We start from the raw sequence: 27,208 nt of genomic DNA, 5'->3' as shown, positions 1-27,208 counted from the left end.
TTGGCTGTTATGGAAGACTGGGGGAGGACCGAGAGAATCTTGTTTTCCAGTCTGCTCATGCTCTCTGTGATAGGAAGACTTTTGCTTCTTTGGTGTTGATGTAGGCACCCAGGAAAGTTGTGTGTTGGGAAGGATTCAGAGAATTATTCTACATGTTGATAATCCAACTGTGTTCTTTTAGACAGTTCAGGGTTTGTATAGTGTGACGAGAGGCTTCCTGAAGGGATGGAGCAACTATTAATATGTCGTCTAGATGGTGAAATATGACTAGACCTTGTTGTCTTAGATGTGCTATAAGAACCACTAAGATTTTTGAGAAGGTCCTTGGGACAAGGCTTAAGCCGAAAGGAAGGCCTCTGAATTTGAAATGCTGTCCTAATATGTGGAATCGGAGGAACTTGCGATGGAGAGGGTAGATGGGAACGTGGTAATATGCATCCCTCAGGTCTATGGACGTTAGCCAATCCCCTCTGTTGATGTTAGGAATAATCGTGGATATGGATTCCATCTTGATGATAGGCTTTTCAGAAATACAGAAATACGTTGGTGTTTTTCAGATCTATAATCAGTCTTCATTTCCCATTGGGTTTTGGGGCCAAGAACACTGTCGAATAGATGCCTTTGTATCTTTCTGAAAGAGGTACCTCTTCTATGACACCTTGGAGAAGTAGTTTTTGACACCTGCAATCCAGATTTCCCCTTTATCTCTCCCACCCCTCCCCTGAGGGTTTCTTGACCTTATGAAGGAGTTGATTGGAGGAAAGGAGTCGAATTTGATTCTGTAGCCTTGATCTAAGATGGACATCACCCATGAGTCTGAAATATTCGTGGCCCAGACAGATCGGAAATGTAAAAGTCTTCCTCCTAAGCATTCTGTATGGGCCTGTAAACCTACAGAAGTTTTAAGAAGGGACTCTAGATCCTCTCCCTCTATTGCTTTTAGAGGAAGAGGAAGAAGGCTGGTAGGATCTCCAAGATGCATATCGGTTATATTCTTTCCCTAGTCGATATGATCTATTGTCTTGAAAGGACTTGTCACGAAACCCTTTTATCTTTCCATGAGGTCGAGTATGGGTTTCTCTTCACTTGAGGTAGGAAAGTTTTCTTGCTGTCGGCAGCTTTTTGGATGGCCTCATCAAGGTCTTTTCCAAAGAGGAAATCACCCTAGGAGGTAAGAGCACAAAGGGAGGCTTTTGAAGATTAGTCAGCTCCCCAACAGTGTAGCCACAGGGCTCTTTTGCCTGAGACAAATAATGTCATGCTTTTGGCAATCATCTTGGATATATCCAGGGATGCTTCGGAACTGAAATCTGCTGCGAGTCTAAAATCCCTAAGGTTGTCCAAAAGGTGTTCTCTTCTTACACCTCTTTGGATATCTTCTTCCAGGTTGTCTATCCAAACTCTGGACAGGATGGCAAGAGCTATGGCTGGGTGTAAGGCTGAGCCCAAAGACAGAGGCTTTTTTAGGTTGGCATCCAGTCTTTTCTCCATAGGTTCCCTTAAATATGCCATGGAGTCAATGGAAAGCGTAGTACGTTTCACAATTTTTATTACAGCCGCATCTATTTTTGGGATTTGGGATATTTTTAAGGGTAACTTTCTTCTCTGGTCTGGCCCATTCATTAAGGATCATATCATTGATAGAAGGATGCACTGGAAATGAAGGTTTGTAAGATCTGAGGACTTGTCGGATTCTAGGTATTCTGCCTTTTCTTCTTGTAATTTTACAGTATTCATTATTAGGAAGATAAGCTTTTCAACAGATTTGGAGTCTAAGGATTTAGGGCCATACTCTGTATTCTCCTCATCAGAAATATCCTCGAAGGAGTCCAGCTCCTATTCAGATGAGGGAGAAGAGGATTCAGCTCTATAACGTTTTCGAGAGGAGGTGTGTTTTGTAGAAGCCTTCAGCTATGCATTGGGAAATCCAGGTTTTAAGTTCTTCTTGATAAGTTTTTTACATTTTAGAGCAGTCTTGTTGCAGGCCAAGCGGCGTTCGTACGGCAGAATTAGACGAACAGACACTTACCCGAATGCGAGCTGAGCCATAAGAACATGAAACTCCAGAACAAGGGATTCCACCGACCCGTGAGTACACGAATTGAGGAAAAGGTAGGAAAAAGTAGAAATAACTCCAGAATGAAAAGGAGAAAGGTCTATCTCCCAGATTGCCTCTAGGTTCTGTAGAGGGAATATCAATAGGCTTCTGAATTTCCAATGGAGTCATAGTCCTCAGCATGTTGTACGGTCATCCACATGACAGATTCAAATAACTAATTTGAATCTGACCCAGTTAGTCCTGCTCATGCCGGCTGTTTACTGGGTCCTCCAAGCACAGAGAGGCTGAATTGTGCATGGGAGACCCATGGTGCATGGGAGACCCATGGTGCACATGGGAAGGTGGCCAAAAAGAACATTGTTAAGGTATAAATATTAACCTGTCTTGTCCGGTTAAGGACAGGAAAAAAGACTGAGGTATGGAAGGAGGAGGGACCTTTTATGCCTCCAGCCTCATTCTCTCTCTCTTTCTTATTGCTTTATCCTGTCCTGATCTGGTTAGGGGTGGAGCTACCCATTAGTGATGCTGCCATGATTAGTCAGGAAACTCCATTTTCCTTGATACGAAATCTGAGTAACAATTTGTGTTACGGTGTTGTGACTTGATTTTGCCATTCTCTAGCTATACATTTTTTTTATTGCCATTGAAATATTAACAAGTATCTGGTATCGTTATCTGTCTTAAGAATATGATTTTAATATAAACCCCTGCTGTGTAATATTTAAAATTAATTTCTCTGTTTCGTGTTTTATTTTCTGCAATTTTGGGCATTTCCACCATATGTGGAATAGAGTGCCCATAGGCTGATTACACCTCCAGTATATATTTATAGTTGCTTTATCAAACTTACAGTGAGGGTCCAGGTACTATGTATCAGTTTATAGAATGTTTCCTGTACATTCACAGAGTGAACCGATTTTGTATCATCCATCCAGGTTTTACACCAGGGCTGCAAAGGAAATAGTTTATCAGTTTGAAACCTCTATTTTCATTAATTACATAAAGCTGCTGAATGGGGCTAAACACATTTATGATTCTGGAGTCACTGTCTAGTCACCGGCCCTAGTTGGTCACCAAAGGGCCCCTTTATGGTTATTCCTGCTCTGCCCAAGGTACACACTCCAAGATATATGTGTAGGTACAAACACACAGACACATACCTGGAAATACACACACACACAACCAGAAATTAATTAGATCCATATTTTAGCCAGCTTTTCATACCTGTTGGGTACAACTGATGCAGTTGGTAAATGCACTCTGGTTTGGAGATACATTTATATCTCAGCCAAATTGGCCACAGAATGATAAAGGGCTCAGGACCAAAGCATGTGATTTAAAGCCCTCTCACTTCACCTCAAGATCCAAACAAACAGGATAATGAGAATACAAAAAAAGTCTTATTTACTAAAACACAACTTTATTTTGCAGTTGAACAAATAATATCCACAATTGTATGATATTTATTTATATATTTATATTTATATATTTATTTCAACAATCTTTTCGACTGAAATTAAATATATGCACAAAATAGGTCTATGCGCATTTTGTTTGCAGTACAGGATTTGGACTCAAACAAGACTTTGTAATGAAAGAGAAGATAAGTGTATTTATTCAGCTGCTGGTAACATGAGTCGAGATTACAAACAAGGCGTTAGAAGCACACTACCAGGCAGTGAGAGAGAGCCTCAACCTTGTTCTCACTCCATATCTTACCCGTGATCCAAGCTTACACCAGCACCCCAGAATACGGGAAAATTCCACATCCAATAATAATTTAAATAAATTAAAATCAATAAAAAAAAAATCAGTGTTCTCCCAGCTCCCCACCCACCCCAAAGCCCCTATGCTGCCGCTGAAATAACTCCGATGATTTGCTTCTGCTTTATCTATGCAAATCATTCCACATCTGGCTCGGAGCTCTAAATGACCTCAACCTCTTATTTCTGTCCAATCTTGCTGTCCACCTTTAGCCTGATAATGAGAAAATGGCAGGTGAACTGTGGCTTTTGCCACACTGATCAAAAGGAATTGTACTCAAGACTATTTGCACCACTACAATAATGTAATGACACAATAAGCTGTTGTAGTTATGGTGCTTAAAGGGCCCCTCTAAGGCAGGGTGCATTAGTAAAAGAATCATGAAACCTTGATTTCAGTTAGTACCAGAAAGGGTGTTTTAGAATGACACAAACAGGGTTACTCCATAAACTGCAAATTCTATCATCGAAAACCACATAACTGATAACAATAACTTATCTGTAAAAATGCTCAGAATTAGCCGTTGTCCTAAATTGGCAAATTTAGACTACGTTTACCAATTCAGATTAAGCCTTACAAATGCAGAAAGAAAAGTCCTGCGCTCACTCCCATCACTGGGCGGCAGCAAATGACTACAGTACACATCAGCCCCAATATATAGGACTTTTCTTTCTGCATTTGTATCCATTTTTTGTATTACTCAGCCTTGTTACAATGCAGCGGCCCATCCCATGTGTCCCCTATTAAGGGTTAATCATGTATAGGGGTGTATATAAAAAAAATACCCCTTTCTGTCTCATTAGAGATTTTTGCCAGAGGTTCAAGGAAGCAGGGTGAATGGTTAGAGTTAGGACCCACCTAGGGGGGGTCTGCCTTGACGTTGGCAGGTGGGCTCATCCTCTCATGGCCATTGGAGTTAACTAAAAAACCTCCATTGTTTATAAATACATAGGGATTAAGGAGAGAGCGCAGGTAACTTGTTTTTCTCAGATTAAGCCTTGATTTTAATTTTTTGGATAAACTTTTAAAATGATTTAATATTTTGAAAAAAAGTGTTTTAATATTTAATTATATACATGCTATTTTTATAGATGATTTTTTTAAAATCATATATTATCTACAAAACATGAGCCAACACATTTAATAATATTTATCTCTCGTTATCAACACAGCTAACAATAAGTAACAAAAACTATAAAAAAAAACAACAACAAAAACAGATACTTTCTTGGAATTGATTCAAGTGAAAAATCACAGATTTTTTTGTCAAATGCATTTCTGAACAGGTAGAAACTGCTACATTCAAGTAATGAAAATTTAGGAGAATATTTACTAACTTGAAAATAATAATTCATAAAAGAAAGTTATATACTTTATAAAACACGCCAAAAAACACAAAAAGAATTTCCTCGACTGAACAAAAAAGAAATAGATGAGGCTTAATCACATTTTGTTGGATTTTAAAATACAATATTTTATGTTTTTTAACATCGCAATAAAAACAGTTTCTAATAAATAAATTGTGGCTATGCCCAATTAAAAAAAATACTCAGACAGTGTGATTTCAAATTGAATTAGGAATTTCAGGCCAAAATAAGCGAACTGACGATTCCTGACGATTCACGACTCAGTAAATAACCCCACACATTATATTTTAATATATAGTTGTGGTTAAAGCTGGGGTCTATTTGCTGGTAAAACATGCCCAGTTTGTCTAAGTTCCATATTTCAGGGATAGCAAACCGTGACTTGTCAGACATTTATCGGAGAATTGCAAGCTGGAAACATAGCGAACACAGATGGCACATTTTCTAATTGTGGACTAAAAGTTTTAATTCCACAGCAAATGTTTATTCAATAATCTTGTTCCTATAAACCCCACTTTTAGGCCCATTGTGTTTGTGGATGCTAACAGGTTCTAACACAAAATAAATGTACTTTAGGGGGAAATAAGCCATAACCAATCTCTGCATTATACTACCCTTCTTTTAAGACTCAATGTGTGGCTGGGAGTAATAGGAGTTTAACAAGTTAATCATATCTCAAAATTAACAATCTATTTAAAGGACCAGAGATGAGGATGTGATTAAAGTTCAACCTTCAGAGCAGTAGATAACAACTTCTAAAACAAGATAACACCTGATTGAAAAGGAAACCAATTTTTTTTCATTCAGGCTGTGTCAATCAAAGCCAGGGGAGGTGTTGCTAGGACTGCATCAACAGAAACAAAAGTAATTAAACTCCTAAATGGCAGATAATTTAGCAGGGAGGCTGAAGAGGCATGATCTATACACCAAAACGGCTTCATTTAGCTAAAGTTGTTTTGATGACTATAGTGTCCCTTTAAGACGGAACAAGTGATACATTTTATGATGATTTTCAAACTGTTGTTAGAAACCAATAACCCACACAGTGACGTCATTTTGGTGATACACTGATGGTCATGCTGATGTAATCTAGCTATTTAATACAGGGGGATAGAGAAAGGAAACTAATTTATCATCTTAAAGCACAGCAGAATAGGTTTGCGCTATATACAGTAACGATTCTAGAAGCCATTTATAATGTGTGATGCTCAGAATTTTTTTTGTATAATAGTAAAAGTAGGGCAGTTACCATGGCAACCACAAGGCATGTGCCAATGGGGACTCCTCCCGTTTACATGCACCGCATTAGAACACTTTGATATATCTCTCCCAACAGTCAGAAACAGAACAAACAGCCATCCACATTTAAAAAAAATACATATGATAGGAGGATATTTGTGATGCCATTCTTTGTCAAATAAACTAGCAAACAGAACATTGAAAAACTATTCAAAAATTTATTCTTGGGACATTTAGCTCATTCGTGGACACTAGCTAAATCGTCTGCTACATGGAGTAACTAGCAACAAGGAATAAACACAATTAATATCTGGGCGCTCTGCACGGCGTGATGTCATCACTGCGCCTTGACTGTTGGAGGGGATAGTCTGCTCAACACTTGCAGGAAAAACTAAATAAAATACAAGCATTAGTGGGGACAATATAAACTTTGGAGACATAAGTGATTAGCACCTTACAAAGTACAAAAATGCCCTTAAATGTAAATAAAGATGCATTTATACATAAAATGCATGAAAAATATATGGGGGGAAAAAATCTTAAAACCTATATATACACATACAAAAACGTATATAATGAGAACTTTAAAATGCTGCGGGTCATTACCGCAGAACTAGTTACACCGTCAAAGTGTCATTATAGTCCCTTCCTTAGAATGGGGGTACAGCTGTGTAACTATTCCTCATGAATGCAGGAGACGCTGTGTATTATAACTCTCATCACTGTCCGCAATTAAGAGCTAAAGCAGCCCTGTAAAGAAAAGGCTCTTAAAGATAGTCATGACGATGATTGAAATGAATAATGAAATGTACGTGTAACATAACCAAACACATGTCCACAAATAATGCAATCTTTAGACTTTCAGAGGATTATGGTAAATGGAGTCAAAACATGGCTGAACTAATTAAAGGATTTGCAAATTGCAATAAATGTGGTTATTTATTATTCTTTATCAAAGGAAATCTACCTGCCCACCGATTGGTTGGAATTTGCAGGGGTCCCATAAAGTCTCCTTAACGCTAATGAGATCTGCTTGTATCACTCTTTCTGTGGTCATATTGTGCCACTATAGATCATGATTTCACTGTAATATGTTACGCCTTCTGTCAACGTTCAGCCAGACCTCATGACGAGAAGGTGATCTGGATATGCAGTTTGCATTGAGGATGGTATATTGATTGCATATCAAACATCTACAAGGACCTGAAATATCCACATTAGAGATGGAAATAAAAAAGGGTCCAACATAGTAGGGGGACATTTTTAAGGATCCAGTAAAGACTGTTGGTGCATAATGTTGGCTGTACCGTGTGTATGCACGGCTACACATTGTAAGGTGCATTGGCTGTAAAACAGGGATAGTGCTAAACAAGATTTCTAAAAGCAATATACAGTAGCTAAGGGCAGGGCCGGTGCAAGGATTTTTGGGTACATAGGCGAAGATGTATTTCCCCCCCCCTCCCCCCCCCAAATAACATCTTCACCTATGTGCCTCTTAACCAGCCCCTCTCCCCGTCCATTATTGGTCCCCTCCCTTCCCTATCCCTTAGTGTTCTTCTGACAGTCACACACACTCAATGACAAACACACAGACTCACTGATCTTACACACACTCATTCATTGACACTCAATGACAGACACACTGATAGTCAGACACAGACTCAATGACAAAGATACTCTCACTGATTTGACAGACACTCACACACACTGACACACTCATACACTCACACGCAATCACTCACAGACACACACACACACACACACTCACTCACAGACACACATACACTCACACACAGTCACTCACTGACACAGACACACACAGACACACACACACACTCACTCAGACACTCACACACACACTCACTCACAGACATTCACACACAGTCACTCACTGACACACAGACACACACACACACACACAGACTCACGGACACTCACACACACTCACTAATTATTTTAATAAACATTTTCCACCCAGCCTCCCTACCTGGAGAGCTGGTGTGGATGAGGAGTCATTCCCTGGGGTCCAGTGTCGCTGCTGGGCGGCGTGCGGCTGTGCTAAGACGGCGAGGGAGCTCTAATCTCACCGCTCTGCTCCCTCGCGCGGTCTGCTGATACCGCGGGAGCCAGAAGATGACGGTATCAGCAGACAGCTCGCGAGGGAGCAGAGCGGTGAGATTAGAGCTCCCTCGCCGTCTGATCACAGCACAGCCGCGCCGGGGGTCGAGATGGTGGCCTGGCAGGAGGGAGAGCTTCCCTCCTGCCAGTCACGGAAATCTTGCGCCCCCGGAGCCGGTGCGCCCTAAGGCGGCCGCCTGTGCCGCCTTATGGACGCGCCGGCCCTGGCTAAGGGGACAAAAAGTTAAACAGAAGAAATTGCCACTTCAACCAAAAAACATAGATTGTTGCAGATTCCCACACCAAGCAAAACGGACGGATTTAAAATGATTGGAATGCAGGATGAAAGCTATTTTATCCTAGTGGGAGGGCTAACATTTACTCCCACCCACTAGGAGCATTCTCTCTCTGACCCTTTGCCAACATCAGTAAGCAGGAGACACATTTTCACCCCAGTCCCAGAAAGTGACACAGCTGACATCACTTATGGTGAACCAGTCACTTTTATGCATATTTGCATTGCATAGAGCGTTATTAAGAATCCATCACTACCCTCTCCAGCACTGTGCAAGGTTTTAATTTTGTGGGTATTAAAAGTAATTGAATGTAGAACTAGCTCCACTTTCCAAAGGCCTCAAATAGGACATTTTGGAATTAGCATTTAACTGCTAACCCTAGACACTACTTTCAAAGTTCCTTTACATACAGAGTTGAATTAGATGGGGGGTTTTTTGCTCGAAAACGGAGCTCAGAATTCATACATATTTTACAATTGGTACTCTACATCCACAACTTTGCTTCCACAAACCTTTACATTCTGTTATCACCCAAAAGTTACAATATATTCTCATCCACATTAAGGCCACAACATCAACTACCGCTCTGCTGGAATGACCTTACCCACTGACTCACCTTGCTCTCATCCAACCTTCAATGCCTCTTGGTCACTTTCAGCTACCCAACTTTCCTCTCTATGCTAATGCATGTTGCATGAACGCCTAGAGTTCTTTTGCCTAATCTCCCTCCTCAGGTAAACAGTCATTTATTTCCTCTTCCTATTTACCTTCCCCACGCATACTCAGCAACCCACCCACCTTAAAATTATTCTTGTTTTACCCTTTAAACATGTTTTCCTAACACCTATCTTAAGGTTACTTGATAGTAGACATGTGCCTTTGTTTTTAGACCAATTAAAAAAAATAAAGGAAACTTTTGTTTTTCGTTCATTTCATCCAAAAAGTAATAACAAAATAACAACAAATGACCGAATGGGCCGCCGAACAAACTTCTGCTGTTCTTCGTGAATGGATATCCACGATTAGGGGGTAGTTATGACTGTTTTATTTGGATTCATTAATTTCAATAGAGATAATGGTTGTTCAAAATTTATAAAATAACATTTTAATTGAATTTCAAATAAACAGAAAACGGAAAATTTTCAGAACAAAGAAAGTCTTTTTGTGCACATCTCTACTCGATTGAACTATGAATCTATCGCCTGCACATTAATTTATTTTCTTTTACTGGAATTATCTACTGGATCAGCTTTAGTCTGGTATCCTGGTATATTGTTCTACTGGTAGGTTTAATGGTTTCCTGATCTCTGCTAAATCCAAAAGGGATTTACCTACTAATTCTGGACCTCTCAGTCACTGCCAATATCCAGCATATATTGATCATCACATCTTTCAAATCACTCCTTATCTTATCTCCTTCAACTTTCCCTTCTCAGTCTCCATAACTTACTTGGGCCAGTCCCTACTCTTCACCTCTTTCCTTAGCAAGACTTTCCACTATCTTTTGTTCCAAATGATATCTGCCATCGTCTGACACATTTCAAACTATTTGCCTCAGATGTGAGATGTAACAATATATTATAAATTATACTCTGGTTGCCTCCTATTACAAGCCCTCCATTATTTCACTCACCTGTGACAGGTTAAAACAGCAGACAAGCAAAATGTTAGATTCCTCTTCTAACAAGTAGCCTGTCACATGTAACTATCTTCTGCAAGTTAAGGAGTAGTTTCCGTGGCTGCTATCACCATAAAAATCCCATCACATTTTATTAGATTTTTTTTTTTTTTATAGTGTGTAGTTATAACAATATTTGAAAACTATAAACAAAATCCATTTGGGGATAGGACGTCGCTGAATGAGTAGGTGAGAGGTTTGAGTGTGCCGTAATTCAATGTGATCTCTCCTGCCGCTAACTGAGCACAGCAATCTCTGGCTATCTTGCCTTCTGCAATCTGCTTCCGATTTCCAGAGGAAGTCAAAAAAGTTGGACTGAATTCCGTCTCATGGTCAGGTCTTACCGTCAAAATTGTTGTTGGGTTTTTCCCCATCACACATACTAACCAAAGTCAATAGTTTTAACTTATATCTTTAATGTGCCTTCAAATTGTCCAGGTGCTTGGCATGTCTATTTAAGGTAGTGGAATGGGCCAGGACCGGCAGTCATAACAGATAATGATGTAAAGATATAATTCATCTGTGCCATGTACACTGAAATTTGGATAGTTTTCTACAAAGACTATATGTACAAGACATGGGCGGTCGTTTAAATCAGGAACCTTAAAGGGTTACTCCAGCCTGAATGAGTACTTCTACTTTTTTTTAGTTCTACTTTGGACATGGTGGTAGGCATCTGTATGTGCCACATTTCTGCTTGGAACACTGCACATATAGAAATGTCTGCACTCTTGATGCACCTGCGCCACACATGATTTAAGCAGCCCCGTTCTGTTCCGAGCTGTCGTCACTGCGACCTGATAAACATAAGCTTCTATCCATGCAGGGAGAGCTATGAGAGCACCTGCAAGGTAAGCAATATGTCCCCTCTCTCCGCACCTTGTGTACGTTTGGTTTTATTTTGCTTAGGAGCATGCGTACTCAGAGGAAATGAGTGATGCAGTGTGATGATGGACGGGGCATGGAGATGACAGAGGAGCACATCGCCTGGATTCAAGGTAAGTTTTACATTTATTTCTTAAGGTTTTCAAAAGAAATAAGGGGGCCAATAATACCCAACAAGGTATTATTCATTAAACTTAATAAATACTAAAAAGAAAAGGTTTGGAGTATCCACATAGCTATTATAATGAAATGATCACTGCCCTGGATAATATCTGTAGAGCAATAAATGCTGGAAGATCCTGGAGAGGTACAGTTGTCAGGTCAGCCCTGGATACCTGAAGAAATAGGGAGCATGAGAATTCTGATAACAGAAAAACTGCCATGCTGTAATATAGGATCATCTTATTTAAACATATCTGCACAGTCTCACGGTTATTACCATATATTGCAAAAAAACATTTCATAAAGCTTTTCATGATTTAGAAAGCTGATCTGTATGTTACACTGCTAAAGGAATGTCTGTTTATAGAATCTCATTCCCAGTCCAACTCCTCTGCTTATTAATGCAGCGCCAAGTGTGGGCACAATTAATATTGCTAGTAAAATGCAGGGGCATTACATTTAGATTTTACCTCTATGCCATTGGGATACAATGCTTTTACTTACTAACAGCATGTGCCCATGTCTGCAAGATGCTTAATGCTTTTCAGTGAACACGTGGAGCCCTCTGCTCCAAATCCAGGTCTGAAAACACTGCGTTTAATGAACAGAACCCAATCATTATAACCCATCCAGTATAACTAGATGTATCTACCAACCCAGTGTATAATCAGTTAATAAATTGAGCTTATTGCAAACTGGATCATTGAAGAATACTTATTTACACACTTTTTTTTTTTTTATTTTAATCAGAAGTATATCCACATGTCATGGTCTATATGAAGGCTGTACATATAAAACACATCCTTTTTATTTTAATAAAAATTCACATTTTTTTCAAGCAGTGAATGTCTTTACTGGACCGCAGCTGAACTGGAAGATAGAAAGGCAGTGAGTAATTGTTTTTTTCCTTAAAGCAGCATGGATGCTCTCTTAATTAAACTAATTAACCCCTTGAGTGGTGGAGGGCAGATGCTAGATAATGCAAACTTGCCCACCAGCACACAGAGGGTTTAAAGTGGATTCTAACCTGTTCAAACTTGTACTAATTAAAATGGGTACTTGATGAACAGATTAAATATTTCCAAAAAAACAAACCGTAGGGAGCAGAGCCTCTCCAGGTTCTCTGCGAATGGCGTATGTCTACGGAGCTTTCTGTGAACAGAGTCATTACCTCTGTCTCATGCACAGGGAACACAGTGGCACAATGACTGGCAGATTTATGACCCGATAATGTTTTGTTTTGAGTGGTTACTAAATTTATAACTGGCACATAAATAAGAAGATAAGCTAATTCCAATCGGCCTGTGTGCAACTAATGGTGTCTAAATTCAGACATGGAAAACAATACAGTAACATACAGTCCTCTCCCAGACACGCACAGCCCAAGTCTAAATGGGACAACACAACTAAAAACAGGATTTCACACTGCGGCAGAGGGAACAAATCTAACACAGGTAGGTCAAATGCAGCCTGAAACAGAGGAAAGTAAAGATACAGCTTGTGTGCAAGACCCCGATATGGACATGTTAAACAATGAGAAATGCTTCAAGAACAACAGAGAGAGCAAAATCCAGGACCACAAACTGCAGAGAAGGGATCCCAGGGTGTCACACGCTGACACAAGCAAGGAGATCAAACAGGGCTTGGAATTCATTACCCAGAATGCAGCAGGATTGTTATCGGAATTATCAAGGAGGCTGTAAGAGGGGGTGATGCAGAGCGAAGTCTAATTAATCAGATTTCACTTCGGCCTTGCCTCTTCTAAAGGATCAGAACAGGGACTAAAAATACAGACTTATAGTACTATTAATCACCTTAGCATGGGGGGAAATGGTTCTTTCTGAAAAGGGCTATCTATGGTTTTGGCCCAACCAAGTCCCCTCTAGCCACCTTCTATTTAAAGGTGGTCTCAAAACGTGTATCTCAATGCTTTGACACCGCTCAGGCCTCGCAGCAGCTGGAAAGCATTTTAACTTCAGTCAGGGTACCAAAGCGTTTAGTTGCAAATAAAATCAAAATACACATAAAAAATAAATAAATAAATAACAGGCTTACCACTTCATGCAGAAATATATATATATATATATATATATTTTAATTTTAATAAAAGAGGTTGTTTGTTTATACATGTTCCCTTTAAAAAGTAGAATGTAAAGTTAATTTTTGTAAGGAACCACCTCTCCACCAGAGGGCGTACAACCTCATGCAATTACTGAAATGACAATGGGAAGAGCACCATGGGGGATTATGCTGCCCATTCAGACTGGATATCCCTGTACTAAACAGTTCAGAAAGCCAAACCAGACATAAACTCAGTACTTGGAAGGGGGGGAAGAGGGGGAAGAGTCCTCTAGGTTGATTAAGTCAGGCGTTTGTAGAAAATTATTTAGGATTACTTTCCGAGGGTGGAATTTAGAAACTGATTATCCCATAATGCATTGGGCCTACTGTGAACTAAACATGTTTCATTCATTAATGCCACAGCTTTACAACTGCACAGAAAGTCCCTGGGAAATGAATAGCAGTATACCCTGGGTGCAGACAATAGGGATAATGGGAATTTCAAGCCTTGTTTGCGGTGTATGAAAAGCATTACCTACTTATCTGTATGCTGCCATAGATACTTGAGTTACCTAGATTTGAAATGGAAATTCAGCCTCGATGGCACACAAACTGAGAGGAACGAGGATGGAGTAGGGGGCAGGTTCGTGGCACAAAAGCAAAGTTACATAAATAAATCTCATTCTGTTTGTTCAGAGCAAAGCAGGAGCTGAAACTTTCTTTAAAAAAAGTCGTTCAATGCATGAGAAATGTAGAGTTTCAGAAATCTATTTTTCTTTTGTTTGTTTCAACATAAAGTGCAACAGTGCTGAAGTTTCCAAAGTCCATCGTTAACTCCTTGCTCAGTTCACCAAAACCTCTTAAGCTGGGTGATTTGGCGCTCTCCACGACGTCTGTTTCTCTCCGATCCCGGCTGTGGGACGGAATTCCTGTATTCGTATCCTGACTTCTACGTACTCCTCAATTTATGAAGTGATGCTTTTTAAAGGTTTAACAATTCCTTTTTCGTATACCTTCAAGATTGCTTCACAGACAAACCGGTACTGGCTCTGGGAATTAAAAAAGAAACAAGGATAAGAAATTCAACAGAGAAACCAGGGAGATTCTGTATGTCAAGCGATTGAATGTTCTGAAATAATATGGCCTTACCATGATCAGAACACATTTCAAACATAAACAACAAATGCACTAACTGACAGACCACACAATATTAAAATACAATATGTCAGTAAGCCTGGTAGTAGAATACATGGCAATGCTGCTCGTTGAAGAGGGCAGAGGGAGAGAGAGTGTGTGTGTGTGTACACTAAATTATTATCCTTATTATTACCGGAGTCTGGATCATCATTGCCCTCTGGTCTCTCATTGTCCTGACAATATCCAGGGGGTACACAGCTTGGTTACACTCCATTAGGCACATTGCCGTCTCCATTGTGATCAAAACTCCTGTCCGACCAATCCCAGCACTAAAACATAAAGAAAGCAACATTGGCAAAGGAGCAAATAATACCGTCCCATTGCAGAACATGTACTACTTGCTACAGTGATGAACTGGCTTCAATTCAGAGGTGGCACTGGAAAAAGAATAGATGGAAAGGGGTAATGGGAAGTAAGAAAGTGGAGTCCCCATACTGCCCCTAGGCAGTATAAGTCGTACGTGGCTCTCAGGATCCTGCAAGAAGTCACAGGACCTTTCAATTACCAGCTAGAACAGTACAGCATGAATCTAGGATTGAGTTTTTTCCTAACCCGATGCGGCACCTAGTAACCCGCAGAGTACTCTATTACACTGCCTGCTGCTATAGTACTGTAAAGTGCTGCGGGAAATGGTGGTGCTATAATAATAGTAATAGGAATATAACAAAACGCTTTACTGGAGGATTCAGCCAAATAAACGAATCTGTCGGAATTAGTACACTATGCTAGCTGATTAATTCTATGATATGGTATGTTAATGGCGTCTGTGCTCTCATTATAAATGGCCAGTACCGCCCCAGTACTGAAGGATAACTATTGTGACATGTTACAAGTCTGTAAAGGTACCTGCAATGGACAATGACTGGCTCATTGCGATCAGATCTCTTCTGCCGTACAAGGCACACAAAGTCCAGGAAGTCACTAGAATCATCTGGAACGCCATGATCCGGCCACGCAGTGTACTGTATCTGGGTGAGTGCCCGGCTTTCGCTTTTCTAGAGAAGGACAGACATACTGAAAATTGGAGGGGGGAATTCTACTCAGAAGCAAACAAGCTAATTACAGACAATAATCTAATGCAGAAATGGACAATTTGTTTAAAATACATAGTATATAAGAGAAACAAGTGGCTCCAACTGCAGTATCAAAAAGGTCAAGTCCCCACTAAGATAAACTGAGGTTTTCATCCTTCCAGGGTCAATAAAATTAACATCAATAAATACATATCAGCAACAAGCGTGTAGTGAACCTTTTCTGGTGAATACTTTAATAAAGTTATATTTTCATTGATTTACAATCCTGGAATAGCAGTAATAACTATCTGGTATAACTTCATAATGTGTAAAATGCTTGCAAAGTACCTCCAAGTTAGTCAGTGTCATCTCTCGAAAAACATAAGCTGGATTCCCATCTTCCGAATGGCAGGTTATTTGGAAGTTCCCGAACTCAGACACGACCAATGGCTCGGGCCAGTACTGATGGCATTTTACCTTTAAGGACAGAATAAGCTCTAGAAAGATTGCATCTCACATATGATATTGTACAACAAATGTATGTGTTCAGTGGGAGATCGCAGGTTGTCAACACATTTGTTTTTCTGTATTTTTAAGGAAGTGAGAAGTTCCCATTTGGCAATGATTTTTTTTTTTTTTTTTTAATTCTTTATTTTTATTGTGCATGAGGTAACAACAGGCTTGTAGAGCCACAACAGCTGCTACAGGCTTTTACATAACATTTTAGTATTTTAAAGTGTGGCAGATTAAACAGCACATTTTACTTTTAGGAAAACATGAGAGTAACTAACTACATAACATCGATGAGTTGGTTTGGACATGCTAAGCTAGACAAGCTTATGAGGAGTTAGGTCACGTTTACAATCATGTTAACTACATGACTTTGCGTTCATGAGGAGGTCAAACAGGTATACTTATGCCATATTTACAACTGCTTGGGTGCTCGCTTTAGTTAAGGATCAAGAGGAGCCTGACAGGAAAGGAGGGCCAAGGGATAGACACAGAGTGGAAGGGGTGTCATAGGTTATACATTACAGTGAATTCACAGGTGATTTGCTTCAGGGATGTAAATTACTGACTATTGTGGTCTAATAAGTGATCCAGTTCACAGGTGACCGCAAGGCTGGCATAAACATAGAAAGTAAAACTAAAATGGGCGGTGAGAAAGTAAACAAAGAGAGTCCCCAGGGTCTGGGGTAATGCTGCCGTCAGCCGATGCCTTGCGGGGCAACAATGACGTCCCGGTATGGTGCTCTGTGTCTCGCTTTCGGTGATCCGAGAGTGCAGGCAGCTGTGTCTTCCGTGGGGTGGCGTGGTTCGTTCATTGGGTAAGTCACAGTCCCGGTCGTAGGTCTTACTTTTGGCTGTAGTTGTGAGCCGCTGTGGGTCCGCTGCAAGTGGTTCGTTCATTGGGTAAGTCACAGTCCCGGTCGTAGGTCTTACTTTTGGTTGTAGTTGTGAGCCGCTGTGGGTCCGCTGCAAGTGGTTCGTTCATTGGGTAAGTCACAGTCCCGGTCGTAGGTCTTACTTTTGGCTGTAGTTGTGAGCCGCTGTGGGTCCGCTGCAAGTGCTCTGGGGTTGCTGCTTTTTCCGGAATTACCGATCAGCCATATTGTGCTGTGATTCTCCGGGGTTGTGGTATCGCCATTGTTTGTAGGCGGTGTGGCCTTTGCTGTTTGCAAGCTTGCGTTGCCTTCTTTCGGGTTGTTGCTCCCGTACCACTTTTGCCCCCAGTGTGTCTCCGAGCAGCAGCCTTTAATTCAGCCTCTCTCCGTTGCCTGGACGCCTTGGTAGGGGAGTCCGGGAGAACTTCCGTGCCCCTTTTCCTGGCCTTCTGTTCCCGACCCCTTGGTGTGCCGTCGGGTGTTGTTGCCGGTTCCGGGGGTCTCTAAAGTGCCTCCAGCTTGGCCCAGAATGCTTCAAAAATGTTGTTGAGTCTGAGCTCGGTTTCGCTGGCGGCGGTGCAGGAGATGGTGGTAAGCGAAGCGTCCGCCATATTTTGGGCCTTAGGTGTGCCGCCTAGACCTTGTGGTCGTTCTGTGTGTGGTCGGCTTGGCCCGGGATAACCCCCGCCGGGCCATAGGGGGGGGAACGAGGGCTCCTGGCCATGTTTCCAGCCGCTTTTGGTGGCAGGAGAGCGGCCGTCTCTCCCACGCTTGCCATGCATGGAGGCCGTTTCCTGGTATCGGGTGTACGTCTCATGGAATGTCGCTTGACAGGTGTCTGTGTATTCCTTTCGTTGTGCCCCTACACCAGGTAACCTTTAGTTTTAGTTTAGTCGCTTATTTTCCTTTTTATAGGTCCCTGTTCTATTATAACCCCAATAAGGGATTATTATATTAGGTAATAGGTCCCTGTTCTATTATAACCCCATTAATACAACCCCATAGGAAAGCATTGAATCAATGTTTTTCTATGAGGTTTTAGCTGCTGCTGGATGTCCTCATGCCTAGTCGTCTAATGACACGGAAGCGCCCTCTAGTGGCTGCTTGGTAGATAGCCACTAGAGGAGGAGTTAACCTTGCAATGTAATTATTGCTGTTATTGAGAAACTGCAATAATTACAATTGCAGGGTTAAACTGACAGGGACAGTGCACCCAGACCACTTAAATGAGCTAAAGTGGTCTGGGTGCCTGTAGTGTCCCTTTAATAGGCCCCTGATGCACTATTACCCTAATAGGGTATTATTATATTAGGTAATAGGTCTCTTTTCTATTATAACTAATAGGAAACTATATTTGGTAACGGTTATATTATTCTAATTCTAACAGGATAGTATGGTAAATAATAATAGTACCATTATGAGAAAAAACAAAAGCTGTAAAGTCTAACGATAGATACAGTGTTATGTCTGAAATAAACTCTTACTCTTCCACGCTCCACTTGAGTGGTCAGCATCACTACCATAGACGAGCCTTGCTCCCAAGTCATTTGCCAGAAATCTGGACACGTGTTGGGCAGAGGTCCCTGGCACGCAATGTACCTGTTGATTATGCTGGAAGAAGGTATTTCCATCTGCAGTTACACAAGAATACATACATTAAATAAAAACTGGTGGAGTAGAAAATGAGTTTCACATGAGTATGCATCACTGGGAATGCAGCAAGGAAGTCATTAAATCCCTGTGCTACCTGATGCAATAATAAAGTGGCTTTGATCAGAAATGTTATTGCAGCATGGAATCGCATGCTTTCAGCAACCTATCTGACCCTGATTTTAAGCTGTCAGCAGTAATTACACTCTTACTAGAGCACGGTTATCTGAAAACATCAACATTTGGAAAATAGTATTTTAAACAAATACATTTTCCTTTTAATTGTTTTTATTCTAACTGAGAAGTCACTGAATCTATCAGGCATGTCTGCTTGTGTGCGCACTGATACAGCATTCAGAAACACTGCTGGTCTGATGTGATGAGTAGAGCACTCCTGTTATCTCAGTGAAAGAGATAGGAGACCAATCTGCTATTTGATTGACAGCCAGGGAACACTTCATAATTATTAAAGTACTGATTTCTGCGAGAAACTACATTTTAAATGCAAATAAAGTACTTTCAGTCAGCTGAAGTGCTTTGTGTGTGTAGAGCGGACCTTTAAAGAAATTAATTTCCAACTGGAATTGCCAACTGAACTTTTTTAAACCAGGTTACAATGCTACTGTGCATGTTAGTACCCAGGACAACCGTTTCCCATTCTCTGGAGATCCTAAAATATTTTGTATATGTAATACACGGGGTTTTATTGTATATGTAATACACAGAGTTTTATTGTATATGTAATACACGGGGTTTTATTGTATATGTAATACACAGAGTTTTATTGTATATGTAATACACAGAGTTTTATTGTATATGTAATACACAGAGTTTTATTGGATATGTAATACATGGGGTTTTATTGTATATGTAATACACTGGGTTTTATTGTATATGTAATACATGGGGTTTTATTGGATATGTAATACACGGGGTTTTATTGGATATGTAATACACAGAGTTTTATTGGATATGTAATACACAGAGTTTTATTGGATATGTAATACACAGAGTTTTATTGGATATGTAATACATGGGGTTTTATTGGATATGTAATACATGGGGTTTTATTGGATATGTAATACATGGGGTTTTATTGGATATGTAATACATGGGGTTTTATTGTATATGTAATACATGGGGTTTTATTGGATATGTAATACATGGGGTTTTATTGGATATGTAATACACAGAGTTTTATTGGATATGTAATACACAGAGTTTTATTGGATATGTAATACATGGGGTTTTATTGGATATGTAATACATGGGGTTTTATTGGATATGTATTGGATATGTAATACATGGGGTTTTATTGGATATGTAATACATGGGGTTTTATAGGATATGTAATACATGGGGTTTTATTGGATATGTAATACATGGGGTTTTATTGGATATGTAATACATGGGGTTTTATTGGATATGTAATACATGGGGTTTTATTGGATATGTAATACATGGGGTTTTATTGGATATGTAATACACAGGGTTTTATTGTATATGTAATACATGGGGTTTTATTGGATATGTAATACATGGGGTTTTATTGGATATGTAATACATGGGGTTTTATTGGATATGTAATACACAGAGTTTTATTGGATATGTAATACATGGGGTTTTATTGGATATGTAATACATGGGGTTTTATTGGATATGTAATACACGGGGTTTTATTGGATATGTAATACATGGGGTTTTATTGGATATGTAATACATGGGGTTTTATTGGATATGTAATACATGGGGTTTTATTGGATATGTAATACACAGAGTTTTATTGGATATGTAATACATGGGGTTTTATTGGATATGTAATACATGGGGTTTTATTGGATATGTAATACACAGAGTTTTATTGGATATGTAATACATGGGGTTTTATTGGATATGTAATACACAGAGTTTTATTGTATATGTAATACATGGGGTTTTATAGGATATGTAATACATGGGGTTTTATTGGATATGTAATACACAGAGTTTTATTGGATATGTAATACATGGGGTTTTATTGGATATGTAATACACAGAGTTTTATTGTATATGTAATATATGGGGTTTTATTGGATATGTAATACATGGGGTTTTATTGGATATGTAATACATGGGGTTTTATTGGATATGTAATACACAGAGTTTTATTGGATATGTAATACATGGGGTTTTATTGTATATGTAATACATGGGGTTTTATTGGATATGTAATACATGGGGTTTTATTGGATATGTAATACATGGGGTTTTATTGGATATGTAATACATGGGGTTTTATTGGATATGTAATACATGGGGTTTTATTGGATATGTAATACATGGGGTTTTATTGGATATGTAATACATGGGGTTTTATTGGATATGTAATACATGGGGTTTTATTGGATATGTAATACACAGAGTTTTATTGGATATGTAATACACAGAGTTTTATTGGATATGTAATACATGGGGTTTTATTGGATATGTAATACACAGAGTTTTATTGGATATGTAATACATGGGGTTTTATTGGATATGTAATACACAGAGTTTTATTGGATATGTAATACATGGGGTTTTATTGGATATGTAATACATGGGGTTTTATTGGATATGTAATACATGGGGTTTTATTGGATATGTAATACATGGGGTTTTATTGGATATGTAATACATGGGGTTTTATTGGATATGTAATACACAGAGTTTTATTGGATATGTAATACATGGGGTTTTATTGGATATGTAATACATGGGGTTTTATTGGATATGTAATACAAGGGGTTTTATTGGATATGTAATACATGGGGTTTTATTGGATATGTAATACATGGGGTTTTATTGGATATGTAATACACTGGGTTTTATTGGATATGTAATACATGGGGTTTTATTGGATATGTAATACATGGGGTTTTATTGGATATGTAATACACAGAGTTTTATTGGATATGTAATACATGGGGTTTTATTGGATATGTAATACATGGGGTTTTATTGGATATGTAATACAAGGGGTTTTATTGGATATGTAATACATGGGGTTTTATTGGATATGTAATACATGGGGTTTTATTGGATATGTAATACATGGGGTTTTATTGGATATGTAATACATGGGGTTTTATTGGATATGTAATACATGGGGTTTTATTGGATATGTAATACATGGGGTTTTATTGGATATGTAATACATGGGGTTTTATTGGATATGTAATACATGGGGTTTTATTGGATATGTAATACATGGGGTTTTATTGGATATGTAATACACGGGGTTTTATTGGATATGTAATACATGGGGTTTTATTGGATATGTAATACATGGGGTTTTATTGGATATGTAATACATGGGGTTTTATTGGATATGTAATACATGGGGTTTTATTGGATATGTAATACATGGGGTTTTATTGGATATGTAATACATGGGGTTTTATTGGATATGTAATACATGGGGTTTTATTGGATATGTAATACAAGGGGCCTCCTTAGTTCAGTGCTAAAGAGAATGTCATGCATCCCAAGTATTGAGCAATCTCTCCACTCACATTGATATAGTTTGCATTAATGTAGTCTTCACCGTCCTTCAAAATGACCCGAGTGGCATCATCTATAACAAGTAATGGGATCATTAGAAGGAAATATATTAAAAACAAATGTTAAAATAAATAAAACTCCTTAATGGCATGTGTATTTCTTTGTGTTTGTGAAGAAATCCAAAGTGAATTTTAAATTTAAGGTGAAAATAGCCAAATTGAAGTCAGCTACTCTAAATGTAAAATTCACTTTTAATTCACACGTCAGTGAATAACCCGGACAAAGTCACAGAGTCATTGTTTCCCTCACCCCCTCCGGAATAACATTTGTAGAATAACTCAGAACATTCACGTTTATTCACGAAAGTGAGAATTGTTGGGAATTCAAAGGGAATTTTACATTTAAAACCAAAGTATTCCAACTAGAAGCATAGATGGCTTTTCAAATTCAGCTATTTTGGCCTAGAATTTCCAACAATTCTCACTTTGGTGACAAAATCCTATTTGACTGCTTGCATTTTTCTGGGAGGTGGTGTTCCCACTAAGTACATGCCCTGGGGCAGACACACTGCAGGTTATAGAATTTATAGAGACTCGGTACTTGGAATTAGGAGAGAGAATTCATTCATTCGATTTGTGAAGGGACATATCATCTTGTTGATTTCACTGCTTAGACCTAGACAGATTTCACAAGTAGCAGATTAAATTGGTCTTTTGAGGATAAATGTATACACATCGTGTACAGCATGAAAGAAATCAGGATCATACTTACAAGGCGAAATATCTCTGTATCTGTTTTTGGGAATATTTTGAGGTAATTTGGCACAAGACATGGTCATCCCAGGCTTCTTCCTATACAGTTGCTAGAAAGGAGTGGGAAAGGAAATTCAATACATATATCATCCAAAAATTGAGAGGTTTAAAAAAGTTTGGAGTGGAACAGGTGGTGTTACATCTTACACCTTAGCCAATCTCCAAATATAAAATATCAATTTTGAGACATTTTCTTAACGCAGCAAAAGCGATGATACCTGCCCTCTGGAAACAAGTGGAGATCCCAATAAGGAACAGTGGCTACATAGTTTAGAAGAGGAGATTCATTTAGCAGAGGCTACACAGGCCTCAATAATCGGCACAGGCGATAGGCATGTTGAACAGTGGTGACCATGGAGAGGATATCTGGCGAGGGGAGAGGGCATTGATTGAGGAGATAGGAGGGTTGGGGGGGGGGGGGGAGGGTTAGAGATCAGGGAGATGGCGAGGGCATACCACTTACTGGCGATTTTTGATACTTTATTTGTCTTATTTTAATTTATCTATTGAATTTTTTTTTCATTATACTTCATAATGGAAAATTCACGTGGGCTACGAATACTCTACTTCATTTGGGCAATGTACCCACACTCCCGTTGATGTGTGGATTCGGAAGGAATACCCCCATGAAAACGGAGGAACATGGTGGCAACCTTAGGGTTTAGAATGGTTTAATTGGTGGGGAAATCCTATAGTTGTATACCAGAAAGGGGTTTATGAATCAGTATGTATGGTACACCCTACCATGGAATTAGTAATTTTATATTTGACGTTGGAATGTTAAATATTTATTTATTTTATTTTTTTAGATTAATGGAAGAAAGGAGATTTATAGTTGAGGCATATCTTGATATTGGGTGATGTGTCTAAGTTGATGCGGGGGACCTGTTCCCCATTTAAATAGTTTTACTAAATGACCAGCATTAAGTTTCCTATTTTTGTTAAAGATATAATTGGCAGATGTTACCTTGTTAGTGAATAACTCAATGGTGATACCTCTATTGGTAACCTTTGTCATAGATGTGATAAATACCACACCTGTTTAAATATTACTTACACTAATTAAAAATGAACAATTGTGTGACTAATGTATTCACTAAATATTTCTGTTATTTGGAACTTGTATGCCCTACATTGCTGTTTTAATTTATATTATTTTTTTCGTTAAAAATAAAAAAAAAATGGTTATAAAAAATAAATAAATAACACACAATAACTGCTTGGACAGTGTGAACGGTAACCATAACATATTGGCTTTCCTTACATCAAACTGTGCAAGGACCGTTCCATCAAGCAGACCCTCTGCCAGCTGTATCATAGATTCTCTAAGTGTGTCTTCATCAGAATGACCGCTGTCCACGGCAGTCTTCTCTGGGATGTACTGAAAGTCCGGCTCATTCTCCATCCTCTCCTCCACTATGTCATACACAGCTAGTAATGTAGACACAATCATTATTATATACATTATATGATTGTAAACCAAGCTCTCTATACAGGTGACTAGAATGCCAATTTAAAAATCAACCCAGAGCGCTAAAACAAGTGTAAATATCCATTTATTGTAACCTCATAAAAACAAACACTTATAGTAAGGAAATAATACGGAGATTCTTAGATAGGAACTGATTACAATTTATGTTTGGAAATCAGCTGCATCGACTGGCTACAGACCTCCATGGATAAGGAAAGAGAAAGTAAAAGAAAAAAAATATGAACCAGTCTGTTTCTGTAAACACTTATACAACAATGGCTGGAAGCACACTAAGGATAATCAGTCACATCTGTGTGTGTGTCTGCACTTTGCGATGTGAAATATTTAATTTCAGCCTTTTCTAGCTAATATACAGGTAACAATTAGCTTTAGCTTTGCATGCTAAAGTGACTACAGCTAAGTAGTGTTATACAGCCATTTGGCACTAATGGTTTTTATGAAGTCTGGGATAAATCGTTCTCACCATTTGGCCGAACCAGCAGGACGAGTTCCCCAGAGTGCCGCTCACAGCTTGCCTTGATAAACATGACAACCTGGTCATGCGTGTGCTCCGATATGTCCCGTCCATTGATCAATACAACCTGATCGCCTTCATTTAGACGAGGGACACACAGGTCAGCCTGCACAAGGGAGACAGGAGAGATATGCAGTGAGAAACGCTGATCAGTGTGTGCTGCAGAGAGCGTTGAGGGAGCACACCACTTATAGAAACCTTATAACTGAAGTGGACCATCTCGTCTACACATTATTAATGACAGATCTTTCGGTTGCACTGCCAGTTTGATAAAAAGGAGCCCACAAAAATAAAACTTGATGGACTGAGAGTCTTTTTTCAGCCAATATTACAGGAGAACAGATGGCACAAGGATTAACTCTTAATACTGAGAGATGTGTTCTTGAAGTACTTACAGATGTTCCCGGCGCTACCCTTGACACTATAACCGGCATTTTCTGATCAAACCCTCCCTGCAGGAATTAAAACAACCATTAATTTCCTGCAACAAACATACACACTCCCAAAAAATATTCTTTAACAAGCAAATAGAAGGGAAAGGTAATCATACTCTGGGGGTGGGGGGGTTTTACCAATAGCTTAGTGGGCAATGTCCAGGAAGATCATGCAGTGTACTGAAAGGTACACAGCAACATTAGCAGATATCAGCTCACAAATAGAAGTAAACTCGTGGGCACCAAAACATCTGTTGTAAAGCGTGACAAATACGGGAAAGAAACAATTATCAGCTGTTTCACGCACATACTATGGAAATATCAGGAAATCTGTCTAATCACAATTTACAAGAAGATTGGTTCCACAAAGCCTGTTCCTGCTCCTCTGCAAAGTTATTCACAACACAAGTAAGTAGTTTGTGGGTGGACACAGCGGACAACAATACAATACTCTATTATCGTAAAAAAAAGGCCTGTGTGCGCTTACACAGGTGTCCGCAGGACAGTTTATGGATTTGCACACATTCCAAAACCCACTTTAGTTTATTCTTTTAAACTGCTAGTCTTGTACATTTATAATGACATGAATCTCGGTACTATTCCCCCATTGTGTACCATGACTTATCTCACCTTCACATTGAAGCCAAACCGCCCGTTTTCATCAGGTCTCATTCTAATCAACACCAGATTGTCATGGGACACAAGGCCATTTGGCTGGAAAACAGAAAAACGCTGGTGTTTGAGAAGATTATGGAACTATGACAGTGTCTTTTATATTAGGACTCTGATTCTGTCTCTTGATACACTGTACAGATATGCACAGCTTGCCTGTGACACAGGACTGCCACCATGCAGAACACAGGAAAAACACAAACAACAAACGACTCACTGTGGATTTATCAGGACTCCACGGAGGATCGAAGCTTTCATTCACATGGTTTTCCAGTTCTTGTTGGGAGTGATAAATTTGGTTGGAACTGTTCTTCTTAGATTGTTTTGGTGGCAGCGCAGGGGGAGGAGCTTCAACCACATTGTCTTGGGATCTATTTGTGAGAGAAACACAGTCAAGTTTTTTTTATTTTAAAGGTACATGTAAATCATTTTGTTCAAACAATCAAAAACAATTTAACCTTATGACCGATGCTCAGTTCAGCCCAGTCAGTTGAGCTTGTTTTAGATTCCGAATCTGCAGTTGGTCGGTCAGAAAAGACCCAGTAAACCATACAAAACAGATCACCAGAGCTGTAAAAACCAGCAATCTTGTGTGTATTGCTGAAAGGGAGGCACAACTGATCATCTCACTAATAATTCTGTTCTACACGAACTAGCAATTAGACAAAAAAACTGAAAAAAACAGAAAAAATTATCACATAGCGAGGAGCTAATACTTAGAGCAAATAGGAATAAATACAGTGACAACATAATAAAAATAAAGTGCAAAATATTAAAATAAAAAACTCTAAAATGGAGTAAAATAATAAATACGATGCAAATAAAATGTGCTAGTAATGCACAAAGTTCATGTGAAGAAATCATTAGTACCCAGATGTCTAACGTCTG

The 27,208-nt window shown here is 39.1% G+C and overlaps 1 protein-coding gene across 1 annotated transcript in view; it reads right to left on the bottom strand.

The window, feature by feature from the left end:
* Window positions 1-13,813: 13,813 nt before the first annotated feature.
* The window catches only part of LOC134584879 (tyrosine-protein phosphatase non-receptor type 4-like), an 85,068-nt gene continuing 71,673 nt past the window's right edge, over window positions 13,814-27,208 (bottom strand). Inside the window, exons 16-27 of the mRNA XM_063440686.1 lie at window positions 26,538-26,691; window positions 26,279-26,362; window positions 25,610-25,666; window positions 25,164-25,320; window positions 24,473-24,639; window positions 23,168-23,258; window positions 22,408-22,469; window positions 18,709-18,855; window positions 16,188-16,316; window positions 15,673-15,821; window positions 14,960-15,095; window positions 13,814-14,678 (exon numbers count right to left, since the gene is read on the bottom strand). Of these exons, the coding sequence (XP_063296756.1) occupies window positions 14,595-14,678; window positions 14,960-15,095; window positions 15,673-15,821; window positions 16,188-16,316; window positions 18,709-18,855; window positions 22,408-22,469; window positions 23,168-23,258; window positions 24,473-24,639; window positions 25,164-25,320; window positions 25,610-25,666; window positions 26,279-26,362; window positions 26,538-26,691 (1,417 nt within the window). The 3' untranslated portion in view covers window positions 13,814-14,594. The remainder of the gene's footprint in view (window positions 14,679-14,959; window positions 15,096-15,672; window positions 15,822-16,187; window positions 16,317-18,708; window positions 18,856-22,407; window positions 22,470-23,167; window positions 23,259-24,472; window positions 24,640-25,163; window positions 25,321-25,609; window positions 25,667-26,278; window positions 26,363-26,537; window positions 26,692-27,208) is intronic.

Source organism: Pelobates fuscus, unplaced genomic scaffold, assembly GCF_036172605.1.
Source record: "Pelobates fuscus isolate aPelFus1 unplaced genomic scaffold, aPelFus1.pri scaffold_33, whole genome shotgun sequence".
Lineage (NCBI taxonomy): Eukaryota > Metazoa > Chordata > Amphibia > Anura > Pelobatidae > Pelobates > Pelobates fuscus.
Note: the sequence above shows the minus strand (reverse complement) of the source record. Positions and strands in the feature narration are given on the sequence as shown.